This window comes from Agelaius phoeniceus, chromosome 10 (genome assembly GCF_051311805.1).
Source record: "Agelaius phoeniceus isolate bAgePho1 chromosome 10, bAgePho1.hap1, whole genome shotgun sequence".
Lineage (NCBI taxonomy): Eukaryota > Metazoa > Chordata > Aves > Passeriformes > Icteridae > Agelaius > Agelaius phoeniceus.
The window spans coordinates 10,188,803-10,202,654 of NC_135274.1; the positions used below are offsets into that span (position 1 = coordinate 10,188,803).

Sequence of the window (13,852 nt, forward strand, 5' to 3'; positions counted from 1 at the left end):
ACAGGGGCTCTCCTGGCTTGACCTTGCATCTGAAGGATTTCCAAAACCAAAGCAGCATCTTTGTAGTTAGTAATATTCAGAAGACTTTCCTTGCATTAACTTCTCATTTGAAGCCACATTTGAAAACTACTCAGATACTCTGTACCAGTGTCCACAGTATCTCATGGGAGTTTGTAGCTTCTTGGCCTGTTTGTGTGAAGAAATGCCTTGTTTGTCCCAGCCTTCCATCTGCCAGCTCAGGCTGACTCTGCTGAGCTCTGCTCTGGGAGGGGCAGTGAACAGTGCCAGTGCTGGTTGTGATTCTGGCAGTGTGGATTATTCTTCCCCCTCAGTATCCTTTTCATGCTAATTGGCCATACTCTGTCAGGCTGTTCTGGTGCAGAATGAAGCAGTGGCACAGGGATATTTTGTTTGTTCCTTATAATAATTTCTGCCTTGCTTTTGGCCATTTCTGAGCACTGGGCTTTTTTCATAACACTGTCAGTTATGGCCACAGAATGATTTTTTTGAATGATCATCAGGGGTATAGAATTTTCCATACTCATCTCTGTGCACTTTCCTGCAATGGATGTTGCCTGCTGTTTTGCAGCATCATAATGTCCTTCTGTCCCTCTTTGCCCTTTGTCCTCATCCTTTTTACCCTGGATAACTACATGCTTCCAACAATCTCTGCTTGTTAATATTAATATTTTCTCCATATTGCTTGTGAATATGTTAAACACCCTCCTGCCATGAGTGCAGTCTCAACACTGCAGCTGCTCTTTCCTTGCCCCACCTCTCTAGTCTGCTTTTCTTCACTGTATGGAGCACATGGCCAAAGTCATTCTCAGAAGCTGCTGTGATGGGGAGCATGTAAAAGTTGCTTTCATTTTTTGTGTAACATTATTCTAAACAGAATTAAGTACTTTTAAAATTTGATGAAAGGTAGTATTTGATTCAATGATTTTGATGTTATTTTATATTTGGTTTTGGTTTTCATGTTGGTATCACAGGCTTTACTTCTAAATACTATGGATTTTAGTGATAAATTGCAAAAAAACCCTGAAAACCCAGAACTAGTAATCTAATGTCAAAGGGAGAAAAGGGGGCAGGAAAATCTAAAAATGGCAGGTTGCATGTGATAAATATACATTTGTGTATATTTTTGAAATTCAACTTGAAAGGAGAGTATTTTTTTATCATTGCTATCTGTTGGCTACTTTTCTTAGTTATTTTATTTTCTTATATCTGAAACCACAGCAGGAATTGTTGCAAATGATAGTGTTTTGTGCTGAAGGTGTAGCATGGAGAGCACTGCTCTCTTTCAGTACAGGGAAGAGCTCCCATATGAACTGAATTCCCTTGATCAATTTACAGCTATGAGGAAAAAACAAACTCCCCCATTTTTTCTAACCTAAGTAGTATGGGTTTTAAGGTTTTCTCTCCAGATGATGAGTACCATGATACTGATAGAGTTTTCTCAGACCTTCTGCTGGTCAGAGTGACCCTGAGATGTGTTAGAAAGTCTCTTTTCCCAGCCCAGCAGTCCAAGAAGGAGTCAGAACTCTTCTGTTCTCGTTCTCAAGGTTGTTTATTGTTTCTTATCTGTAAAATTCTTTCTCTGGCCTGCTGAGGTCTGTTCAGCAGGTCAGACAGAGGAACACTGGCCACCCTCAGGGCAGTGTTATCTTTTTATACTAAAAACTGTGTGCATTGTTCACAGTAACTTCCCAATACCTATCATCTATGTTAGATAGTGAGTTTCTACTTAAACCAATCCAAAAGTGCCCCCATCATGGCAGAAGGTGGAGGCCAGGAAGAAGGAGAAAGACTGGACACACCCAGATTCCTTTATCTTGCCTCCTGAACCTCCATTCTAAAAACCCCAAAAATCTATTTTTCTCCCCGTGACAAACTATTATTCTATTTAGACTTTTGTGGCTTGCAGATCCTCATATAAAGTTGGCAATTTTTTCCATGGGTCATAATCAAAGTCACAGGTGCCTTGGGTTCTGTGCCAAGGTCTCTGAGCCCCCTGGCAGGGGTTTGAGCCATCCAGGGCAGCCAGAGGGATGTCCTGAATTCTGACAGAGTTTGTCTTGAGGATATCATTTCCATGCACTGAGGAAGTGCATGGAAGTTAGGGAGCTGCAGAGACACCTGAACAGCTGGGCTGTATTCCAGTATTTCTGTGGAAATGGGACAAACAAGTACTAGCAGATTCTGTCCTTCTGCTTGTGACCCCAGAGGTGGTCAAACCAACCATGGGGGGGTTGGAGGAGCACTTCTTCATTTGGGTCACGTTTTGTGCTTAACTTCAGGAAAACGGCTCCATTTATTTTAGGTTCTGCATTAAAAATATTTCTTTTGACAGCAAACCTGGAGAAGTTTGAAATCCCAGTGAAGATCCGATTGAGCCCAGATCCCTGGACGCCAGAGACTGGTCTGGTGACGGACGCGTTCAAGCTGAAGCGCAAGGAGCTGACGGCGTTCTACCAGCCGGACATTGAGCGCATGTACGGCACCAACGTCAAATAAGCCCTGCCCACTGCTGCTCTGCTGAGCCGGGATCAAACAGCAAATACTTGAATTGCCTGTCTCAACCCAACACTTGAGATCAACACACAAAACCACCACTCCTCATTTCCAGCTTAAACTGCTCTTTCTAATGACATCACCACGATGACTGGCGAGTTTAGTAAAATGTTATGGCAGCAAATTTGTGTGTCTCCTTTTCTCCAGTTTTCTCTGCTACCTTGTCAGTCTGTGGATTTTCCCAGGTCTTTTTGGGAAACCATGATTCTGAAGCCTCAAGTTTTTAAACATTTATAAATCCTGTATAATGTTTTATTTGTATCTTTCAAATTTGGATGTATATAGAGAGAACTTGGCTATATAAGAAATGGTTATACTGGGGGCCTTTTTTTACCTAATTATTTAAAGATAAGAAGGTATTGATGTTGTGACATTATGTACATTGAAAATGCCTGTAACAAGGTAATTGTTGAACAGAGGACCAGGTTATTTGCTGCTGTGCTATTTTTCTGTGTAAATCTGAGGGAGAAAATGTTTGACATTCCAGCTTGTGTAATGCACCTTCAATATGTGCCTAATGGTTACTTTTATTTTTATCTGAAAATAATGGAAGGATGGTCGTGGCACAGCTCTGCCTCAAGGCAGGTACTCTTGCAGGTGTTAGTTAAAGCTCCTTTAATACAGAAGATGCTATTAACACAGCAGAAGTTAAACCTAGGAATAATCTCTCAGATACAGAAACTCCTTTTTAAAATAGCTTGTGACCATTTCATCCAGAGCTGAATTGTGTAGTGCTAATATGAACTCTCATCATTAATTTCACCTTATACTTTACAAGCTTGACTGTGTCCTTTTAACAGAGGGACTGTAGCAACCTTTGTCTTTTCTCATTAGGTCTGGACATTACAGTGGATTTCCTCTTTTGTTGTTTATTAAGGTTTGGCAAGACCCCTGCCCTAGCTGCAACCCAAATCTTCCTGGGGGGATTTTTAAAGTCATAATGACAGTTATGTTCTCAGCTCACACAGTGCCTAGCTGCCCTTTGTGCCATTAAAAATCTCCCTTTGATTCTCTGTTCTTTTGTGTTGTACTTTTTGCTTTAAAAACAGTTATTTGAAGCATTTGTCAGCCAGAGTTATTTATGTTGCTTGGTATGTTACATCTAATTCTTACTTTGGGAAAGAGTCTCAATTTCTGTTTCAATAGAGATTCATGGGTATTGTTTGAAAAAATATGGGGGCTCTTTTCACGTTGAGTAAGAGCGTTCAGATTTGTTTCAGATGTGAATTTTATTTTCAAAATATTTCTGGAAAGAATATTCAGGGTTACATGAGAATGTGAAAAGGCATACATCAGTCAACTTTTGGTGATGAAGCAAATACTAAAATGGTTTTAATTTGGAGATCACTCTCTTGTGTATCATTTACTTGTAGTACTAAAACTCAAGGTCCTGATGCTTACTTAGTGCCCTGCTATGGTAGCACATAGCAATGCTGAAGCTTGGTTTGGGAGAGGGAGTTCCTGCTGATTGTCTTTGTGACATGAGGTTTTGGGAGGTATTTGATGTGCAAATTCTCATTTTATAAACCTCTGAAATATTTTTTTTAACTAATGCTCTCCATTGATTATAGAAAGCAGATTCATAAGAGTTGAAGGTTAGCAGGCAGGTTCCCTGATGAAATGATGAGGTGGTTTGTGCTAATTATGGATTTCCCCTGCTGCTGCATGACAAAATGTCAACATTTGGTAAATTTTGGTGTAAGTAATCAAATGGAAATAGAAGCAACAAAAAGAAATCAGAACCATATTTTTGAGATTATTGCCTTTAGATATCCAGATCATGAATGAAAACCTTGTAACAAATAGAGATAAGACAAATGTTGAAAAATGACTGAAGAATCCAAATGTGGAAAAATTGCCAAGGCTGTAGGGAAGTGTCACACCATGTATTAGACATTACTAACACTTCAATTTCTATCTGTGCTCCATCAACATGTTCTTAAATAGAACTCAGCACAGACTGTACATTGTTCAAATATTTTTGTGATTTTTAGTGAAAAATAATAAATTGCTCAAGTACTATGTATTATATCACTTGGTGCATTGTGCAGCAGATTTAAGAAAACAAATCTGCTTTTGGTTAAACAAATCTGCAGTTAGTATTTTGTTCTGCTAAGGGTTTAAATCCCCTTTTGAGAAATCGCATAAAGGAAACTTTTAAAATAGTTTGGAAATAGTTTTATTTTCTTTTTTCAATCCAGTCACAAGATGGGGTTGCAGTCTAACTGTACATTTGATTTTACAGTTCAGGTTTTTTTATGTTTAAAATGGATATGATATATATAGTTTCTCTTTCATTAGGCATTAAGATCCATTGTGGACATTTATTTCTTCTACAGAATGTGAAAAAACAAAGCAGTTCATTAAGTTTAGTCTCAGTGCTGGAGATGGAGAGACTTTTTAAAAATCTTTGTGATGAGTGTGGGGTTTTTTCTTTTGATTTATAGCAGAAGAGAGATTCCACTCCTGCTGGATTGAGAGTACCTCCATGTCCCACTGAGGCCACCTGTGCTGGGGGCTGTGATGGGACGTTCAGTCAAGCTCCAGCTCAGGTGTGGGGCTCCCTCCCCTGCTCCTCTGGGCTGCCAGGTCCTTCTGGCTGCCACTCCTGCATTGCTGAGCACAAGAACAGCTTTGGAGGGATTTGTTCCAGCCCTGCAGAGATGCACTTGCTCGAATCTCCTCCATAATTTTTTTTTGTTTGTTTTGTTTGTTTTTTGTTGGTCTGTGTCTTCCCATGCCCTGAGTTACAAGAACAAAAGTACAAAAGTACCTGCTGGGTGCACTGCAGTGTCCCAGGGGCTGTGGGCAGTTGCAGGAGCTGAGAGGTGTTTGGGAGGGGTGCTCTCTATCACATGGGGGATCTGTAATGGGAAGAGCTGCAAACTTTAAACAATCCGAGTTCAAACTAAGAGAAAGGGGCATATACCTCACCTGAAGGGCCCCCAAAAGAAAGGGGGATTTTTAACAAAAGTTTTGTAAATAAAAACTTATCAGGTCTCTGAATTGTTGAAAATTGTAACTACTTACTCTCTTGTGAAAAATCCTATGTATTTCATTAATAAAATGGTTGACCAAGAAATTCCAGGGATGCTGTGAATATCCTTTAAATTTCACAATTCTTTAAAATATTTCCAGGACTTTAGGCTATCATTCAATCTAGATGTAAGTGCTCTTTACAAAGCATAGGGTTTCTTGGGTAGGTGAGACATTCAAAAGTTGCATGTCAGCAAAGACAGTGTGAGTTTGCTGCTGCTGCAGGTCTGCCAGAGGCAGGAGCACACCTCAGAGGGGAGCTGGAGCTGAGCAGGGACAGATCCTGCTGGACTGGCAGTGAACAGCAATGTGTGACTGGAGCTGAGAACACAGCAGGTCCCTACATCCCACTGCTTTACAGACAGCATGCAGAGAAGGGTGTGGAATCCAAACCCTGCATTAGGAACACCCTGAAAAGCTGGTAAGTTTATGCAGAAATTGCTATAGGACATAAAACTCCTTTGCAATAACCTTTGTCCTGCTAAAATTCACAACCTTTTTATTCTGTACTAAAACTACATTTAGGCGATGCAATGCAGCATTTTTAATTTTTATTACTGTGGTGTATTAACTACTTTGGACTCGGTATAAAATAGTGTACATCTGTTTCTTTACTGGTAAGAGGAACAATTTTCAACTTGCCTACACCTTGGACCAGGCTGAAACATGAATTGAATGACCAATTGTATATTGTTGTAATGGGTTATTTAATGTAAACTCATTTTCAATGTGATCTTGGTTGTTACTATGAACTGCCTGAACATTGTATACCCTGAGTTATATTGTATGAATTATTTATTTGTAATTGGATATCATGTTTCAAAAATAAAATTAATTTCACAAATTGGGTCCTGTACATCCAGTTTTTCAGTGGTACAGAGTTGATAATATAGAAATGTGTTCGTTATTGTCGAGTGTTTCAAATACATGTGACCATTTTGGACTGAATGCAGGAGCAGGAATTACCCAGGTTAGCCTGGATTTTCACTGCAGGAAAAATAATAGTGTTTGGCCAATTTTTATTTGCATATGATCTGCCATTTACCTGCTTTTAAAAGCACTGGCTGTGGGTAATACCTGATGTAAAGCTATAGGCTTATGACTTTTTTTTTCCTATCCAAGTGTGCTAGGACTTGTATTTAGTGTGTAATTTCCCTTAAGTTTGTGTGTTGAAGGGTCAGATACTAGATGCTTGCAATTGGACTTCTTAAGAGATCTTGAGCACTTAAATTTCAGATTTTGGTTGCAAGCTCACAAACCATTGCTGGTGACAGTCCAGCCTGGAGGCATCTCAGCAGAAGCCTCTTTTTCCCTTTTTTGTGTCTCTGTTTACAGGTTCCCCAAATGCCCAGGGTCATTCATAGTACTCACAAAATGTCAAACCCTCCTTGCTGTGTAGCTGATATTTTTCTTTATCCCTTTAACCAGCCATGAGGAGGCTTCAGCTTCCTCTAGATTCAGTTATATCCTTAGTTGTTTATTTTTTTTCTTTCAAAAATACCTGGGGGGTTTTAGACTGAAAACTTATTTCACATTATTTTGGATAATGTGATCCACCTTAACTGATTTTTTGGTTTTCTTTTGTTAGACATTTTTAGCTAATAAAATGCTGTTAGGGCTCTTTTTAGTAAAGAGAAATAAACAAGTTCAGAACTATTATAATAGGTATTTATAATAGCAACTACTTTCAGGAAGGATAAGTGTAACCATATCAGAAAATATGTTAATGTAGCCATTAGAGGGGCTACAACATAGATACAATAAAATAGAGAGCGAGAGATCCAAAATAGATACATTAGAAATACAAATAAAAACATTGTAAACCTGAGTTGCTCTTCCTGTCTACCAAGAAATCCAGGGGTGACAGCAGGAAAAGGGAGTTCTCAGTTAAAAAGGTGAGTAATTTTTCAAAAAATAATTGTAATACTTTAAAATATTTTTTAAGCCCTGTTGTTATTTCTGTGTGTGTAGGATTTCTCTGCTGGCACTGGAGGTTAAAGGAGAGCCAGGCCTGAGCTCTGCTCAGCAGTGCCTGTCCTGCCTGCTGTGCCAGGGAGCTGCTGGGCAGTGCTGCCATGGCCCTGCTGCTCTCTGGGTGCCCTGCCCTCCTGTTCAGGGCTGTGCAAGGGAGCTCTGCCTTTCCCTGCAGTTGGTGCAAAGGGGATTTGTGTGCCCTCAGCAACCCAGGGAGCAGAGGACACATGTGCCTTTACTTTGTGCTGGGCAGCCAGTGGGAGAAGAGTTTCTGTTAGGGATGAAAGGTGCCAGTGATAAATGGGAAATGAGGGAGTGTTCCCAGGGCAGCCTCTGCAGCAGTGGGAGAGCTGGAGCTGAGGGCAGAGCTGGTGGCACTGGGACTGTGTCTGCCCAGGCTGGCCAGCATGGATCCACCTGTGGGTGGCTGGACATGTCAGAGAGTGTTGGCAAGTGTTTTCTCTACTCTAGCTACAATTAAAGTAGTACCTGTGGCTTTTAGCAAGTGGTGTCTCTGTGGTTTGAATTCCAGATTTCATTATATGGACTGGCTTCAGCATTTAATTCCTGCTTTATGTGCAAACAAGGCTGGGCTTTATCCAAGAGACCTCGCACAGGGCTGTCCATCAGGGCACTTCCATCTACAGGTACTCCTGGTGGGCATCCCCAAATGCTGCCTGGTCCCCAGGACAAGGTGGTTGGTAGAAATGCAAACAAACACAAATGCTTCCCTCTTGGAGCTGGGTGGGTTCACTTTCCTGGGAGCACATGTACCCAAAAGGATAGAGGAGCCTGTTGTGCATGAAATGTCAAAAAGATGTTTTATATCAGACTTCAGGGGTGCTCAGCCTTGCCAAGTGCAACAGCAGGAAAAGCCAAGTACCTTATTTGAATCCCAGCTCCTGAATTTCCATGTATTCCACTGTACCCTTTCCCACTGCATTACGCACTGCATGTGTTTATTTCTTTCTCTGGAACTGCAATGCCTCTATTGGTAGCAAAGTTGGGTAGGTTGGTTGGTTTTTGGTTTGGTAATTATTTGCAGATAAGAGGCAACTTTATGAATGTAAGAGTTAAACTTCAGTGGAAAATTTATATGGCTTCCCATTGATGTGCAATCACAGCAGTGTTTGGCAATGAGCCAAACTTTACCTTTATTCTTCTGAAATTGTGAGATTTTGATGTAGACCCTTATACTGAGTGAGTTTCCTTACATAAAGTAAATTTACATTGAGTTTCTGCTGCTTTAGGCTCCTAGAGAAGTTAGGAAGAAAGAAGCATCATTTTGAAATATGAAATAATTAATAGAAATTAAACTATCAAATTCCCATAAAATTAATTGTATTTATCTTAATAATGCTGGTCAGATCAAAAAACAGTTCAGTTTTTTGAAATAAGATTTGTATCAGGAATTTTTTAGCAAACTCTATATTTGGTACATTTTCTAGTACCATATTTGCATAGCTGTTTTTAAATCTTAAGCATCTAGCTTAAAAGACTGAAGAATGATTTGGAAAGCATAGTTCCTGTTCTGCAGTGTAGTTGGAAGATAGGCTGTGGATGTTTCACAAGCTGTAAGGAAGCTATTTACTGAAACTCATTAAGCATTTTATGTTTCATCAGTTCTCTGGATCTCACACACATTCACTAGGTATTTCTGCCAGGTTTCTTGGAAATGAGGTGATTTTGCTCAATTTTGTTGCAATTCAGGACTTGGTGTGTTCCAGCTAAAGCAGTGGAACACAATTAGCAGAAGGGCTGGAATGCCAGTGAGCAATGTGGCCTGTTCAGCATCACATCCTCTTTCTCCCCTGCTTGCCAAAGCTGCAGAAGAGCTATAAAACAATAGGAGAATAAATAAAGGGAGACTTTTCAAGAGTAATTTCTGTATCAAAATGGGTTGATTGGTACCTATTGATATATTTCTGTATCAAAATGGGTTGAGAAGTTGCTGATTAAGTGCAGCTCCAGTGGGACATGTGCCTGTGCCTCTGCACTCCCAGGCTGACAGGCACAGGCAAACATGGTGTGGGTGGCCTGCAACAGGGCAGATTTAGGGCCAGAAGGTTTTGGGTTGTCCCTTCCTGGTGCAGAATGGAGCTTTGGGGGGAGGTGGTTCCTGCTGAGCTGTTTGATGTCTCTCCAAGGATGTTATAAGGAAAACGTGCTAAAACTTCTGTCAAAAATTTCTTTCATTTTTATTTGAAGTCTTGATAAACTTCTGAAATATCTCTTTGAAAGTATCTCCCATATGGTTATTCCTCCATGTGTTTAGCAATGGAGGTTTTCTGAGCTTATCTGAGGTTTTCCAGGACTAGCAGGTGGCAGGTCTGGTTGCAGGCAGCATGTTGCTGATGGGAAGTGTGTGTTTTGCAGTAATTTTCCTCATGTTTTCATAAATAGATGAGATTTGGGACTTTCCCCAGAATTTTTCCCAGTGCTACTAAGGGATACTTGTTTTTATCCATTTTTCCATTTCCTTCTATCACTTATTTTCTGCCAGTAACTTTTCATTATACCATAGGCTGATCAGATCTTTCTGGTGTGCTTTTTTTCCATAACTGATGGTTTGTCTTTTAAAATTATTTTACAGAATTTACAAAAAGGTGTGGATAAAATGGATTGCTTCCACAGGAGGCATGATGCTCTCTGTAAGTCTTGACTGGCAGAGATTTCTAGATAGGATTTTTTCTGAAATGCTGGAGCAGTGAGGCTGTGCCTGCCAGGTGTCACCTGCAGCAGCCTGTGCTCAGGGACTGTGCAGGTGAGTACCCACCCTGTCTTTGTGCTCCTGCTGGAAGGGGGAGCTAATTTGGTGGAGAGAAAGAACTCCATTTGAGAAATGCCTGCCATGAAAGCAAAGATTTGCTGTCCTCAGCCTCTGGCTTGAGGAGCTGTGAGCAGTCAGTGTTTTTGGTCTGTAGCAGCCCCAGTTCAGTGGGAAATGAAAAACCTGATTTAAAAAAAGGAGAGAAAAAAAAAAAATTACATTATCCTGACACCTTTCTTTTTCCATTAGTCTAAATATTCCACAGTTAAAATTAAACAAGGTCCTGAATTGCCATGTGATGTCTGGCTGTTTAACTGGCCACAGGATGCACTCCTGGTGCCAGGATGCTGCCCCTTCACCCCTTCTCTGTCCCCCTCTGTGCTGGGGGGCACTGGCTGCCCCTCTCCTTTGCTAGACCATGGTCCTGGCCCCTGTGTGCCCCAGGAAACACCTGGTCAGTCACCTGAACTGCTGGGCCCTTCCCTGGCTGTGCCACCCCCAGGGCTTGTCCCTCCTGAAGGTGGGGGGTGCCCAGGGTGCCAGGCTGTTCCTCAGGGCTCCCTGGAGTGTGTGGGGATGGGCCAGAGCCCAGGAACCTCCCACCTCTTTATGCCAGGAGGGATTTATTTATTTTATTTTATTTTCTCTTTTCTAGCTTTAGCTAGAAAAAGTTTGGATGGGTTTTTAGGGCCCAAACTAATTTGGGACAGTTGAAAGCAGCACTTCAACAATTCCAAGTATTCGAATTATAATTATTTCCATCTGTTTGTCTTTGTTTATTTACTTTTTCAAGAAAGCTCCAGTAGTACTCAGAACAGCTTTATTGTGATAGAAATTTCTAGCCCATTGTGGTTTGAAGAATCCTGTGCTGATTCAGTGCAGCAAAGCCTTGGAAAGTCTCTTTAGGAACACATGCTGACAGCATTTCACATCTTCTTCCCCTCTCAGGGCTGAGATTGCAGCCAGCCTCTGGCTTCTTTCAGATTTTTGTTACAGTGAGACATCTTTAAAGAACTGTGTGGTTCCTTCTCTTCCATGCTCTCTTCTGCCTGTACCTGTGGGAGTCTCTGGCGATTCCCTTGTCTGCCAGAGCTGGAGTGCTGGCAGTGCCATGGGAGTGCCATGGGAGTGCCATGGAGTGCAGGCAGTGCCATGGGAGTGCCATGGAGTGCAGGCAGTGCCATGGGAGTGCAGGCAGTGCCATGGGAGTGCCATGGGAGTGCCATGGAGCGCAGGCAGTGCCATGGGAGTGCAGGCAGTGCCATGGGAGTGCCATGGGAGTGCTGGCAGTGCCATGGATAGCGCTGGCAGTGCCATGGGGAGTGCTGGCAGTGCCATGGGAGCACTGGGGTGCCATGGATAGCGCTGGCAGTGCCATGGGAGTGCCGGGGTGCCATGGGAGCACTGGGAGTGCCATGGGTAACACTGGGTGTGCCATGGATAGCGCTGGCAGTGCCATGGATAGCGCTGGCAGTGCCATGGGAGCACTGGGGTGCCATGGGAGCACTGGGTGCCATGGATAGTGCTGGCAGTGCCATGGATAGCGCTGGCAGTGCCATGGGAGCACTGGCAGTGCCGTGGGTAACACTGGCAGTGCCATGGATAGCGCTGGCAGTGCCATGGGAGCACTGGCAGTGCCATGGATAGCGCTGGCAGTGCCATGGGAGCACTGGCAGTGCCATGGATAGCGCTGGCAGTGCCATGGATAGCGCTGGCAGTGCCATGGGAGCACTGGCAGTGACATGGATAGTGCTGGCAGTGCCATGGGAGCACTGGCAGTGCCATGGATAGCGCTGGCAGTGCCGTGGGAGCACTGGCAGTGCCATGGGTAACACTGGCAGTGCCATGGGAGCACTGAGGTGCCGTGGGAGCACTGGGGTGCCATGGATAGCGCTGGCAGTGCCATGGGAGCGCTGGCAGTGCCATGGGTAGCGCTGGCAGTGCCATGGGAGCACTGGGGTGCCATGGATAGCGCTGGCAGTGCCATGGATAGCGCTGGCAGTGCCATGGGAGCACTGGGTGCCATGGGAGCACTGGGGTGCCGTGGATAGCGCTGGCAGTGCTGTGGGTAACACTGGCAGTGCCATGGGAGCACTGGGGTGCCATGGATAGCGCTGGCAGTGCCATGGGAGCACTGGCAGTGCCGTGGGTAACACTGGCAGTGCCATGGATAGCGCTGGCGGTGCCATGGGAGCACTGGGGTGCCATGGGTAGCGCTGGCAGTGCCATGGGAGCACTGGCAGTGCCATGGGTAGCGCTGGCAGTGCCATGGACAGCGCTGGCAGTGGGTGCTCTCCTGTCCCGATGCTCTCCCGCAGTTCAGCCCTGGTACAGCGGGGTTGCGGCGGGGCCGGGCAGAGCCGCCCGCCCCATGCGGGGCTTGCACAAACCCCGCCGGGCAAACGGAGCCTTTCCCTCCCCACAGCAGCCCCTGAACTGAGCTCATTCCTCCTAAACACCGACTTTATACAGTGAAGAACACTGTGGTAACCTTCAGCAGAGGCTGCAGAAAATGATACCCAGCTTCCACTGTCCCCAGTCCTGCTTTGGTTTTCTTCCCAGCTCCCCTTAATAAACAATTAGTATCCTTTCACCCTTTTAAAAAACTTTTTGATTTTGCTGCCAAGACCTTTCTCATAGTTTTCAGAGAGAAATAGCTTTAAAGATTGATGCATCTCAAATACTTGCATCATCTCCACATCTGGTATCTTACTCCTAATTTATAAATCATTTTTAAATTGGAAGCACGTGTTTGCTGCAGTGAAAGACTTTCTGTATTAACTGAGTTGACAGAAGTCTTGTCAAAATTTTTTCTAAAGTATATTGAAACTTTAACCCTCTTCATTATCCCTCCTCTTCACCTGTTTTATTCTAGAGTTTTTTCAGGAGTTTTTTGGTGTGAGCAGGCATCACTTCAGGAGGTGTTTACAGAGGTGGGGCTGGAGCAGCCTGGCTCCCCTGCAGCTGCACCCACCTTAGCCAGGGGTCCCCAGCTGCTGGGGACATCAGCACACAAGTGTCACAGAGCCCCTTGTCACTGCAGCCACTCTGGGGGCAATGCTCCTGCAGCACTGAGGGAATCAGTAACTCAGACCATGTGAGGCTGGATCATTTACTTGAATTTATTTTATTTCCTTGGCTAATGAACTGAAATGTTGGTTTTGGTAGTTTCAAAGAAAAAAAATCTCTTCTGTTGCTTCTCTGCTGGTCCATGTGATAGCCTTAAAAAGCAGCTGTGTGAATATCTTGGGGCACAGTCTGAGTGTGTTCATCCCCTGAAACTGCAGTGTGAGAAAACTCAGCTGACAGAAGGTGTGAAGGATGGCAATAGACATTTATACTATTTAAATATAATTTAAGTAATATTTAAAATGTAATTTTAAATTTTTGTGCTGGTGCTGACTTGTTTTTTGTTTTTTGTTTTTTTTTTCAGTCACTAGACCAAAAAACCCCCACAACCTTACAGGAAAATGGTGGGAAATGTTTGCAGCTCCTCAA

At 43.3% G+C, this 13,852-nt stretch overlaps 1 protein-coding gene across 6 annotated transcripts in view; it reads left to right on the plus strand.

Moving 5' to 3' along the window:
• The window catches only part of ACSL3 (acyl-CoA synthetase long chain family member 3), a 50,483-nt gene extending 44,029 nt beyond the window's left edge, over positions 1–6,454 (plus strand). For all 6 annotated transcript variants that reach the window (XM_077183848.1, XM_077183847.1, XM_054639588.2 and 3 more), the window contains one exon: positions 2,354–6,454. In XM_077183848.1, coding sequence (XP_077039963.1) covers positions 2,354–2,517 — 164 coding nt within the window. In that variant the 3' untranslated portion in view covers positions 2,518–6,454. The remainder of the gene's footprint in view (positions 1–2,353) is intronic.
• Positions 6,455–13,852: the final 7,398 nt, after the last annotated feature.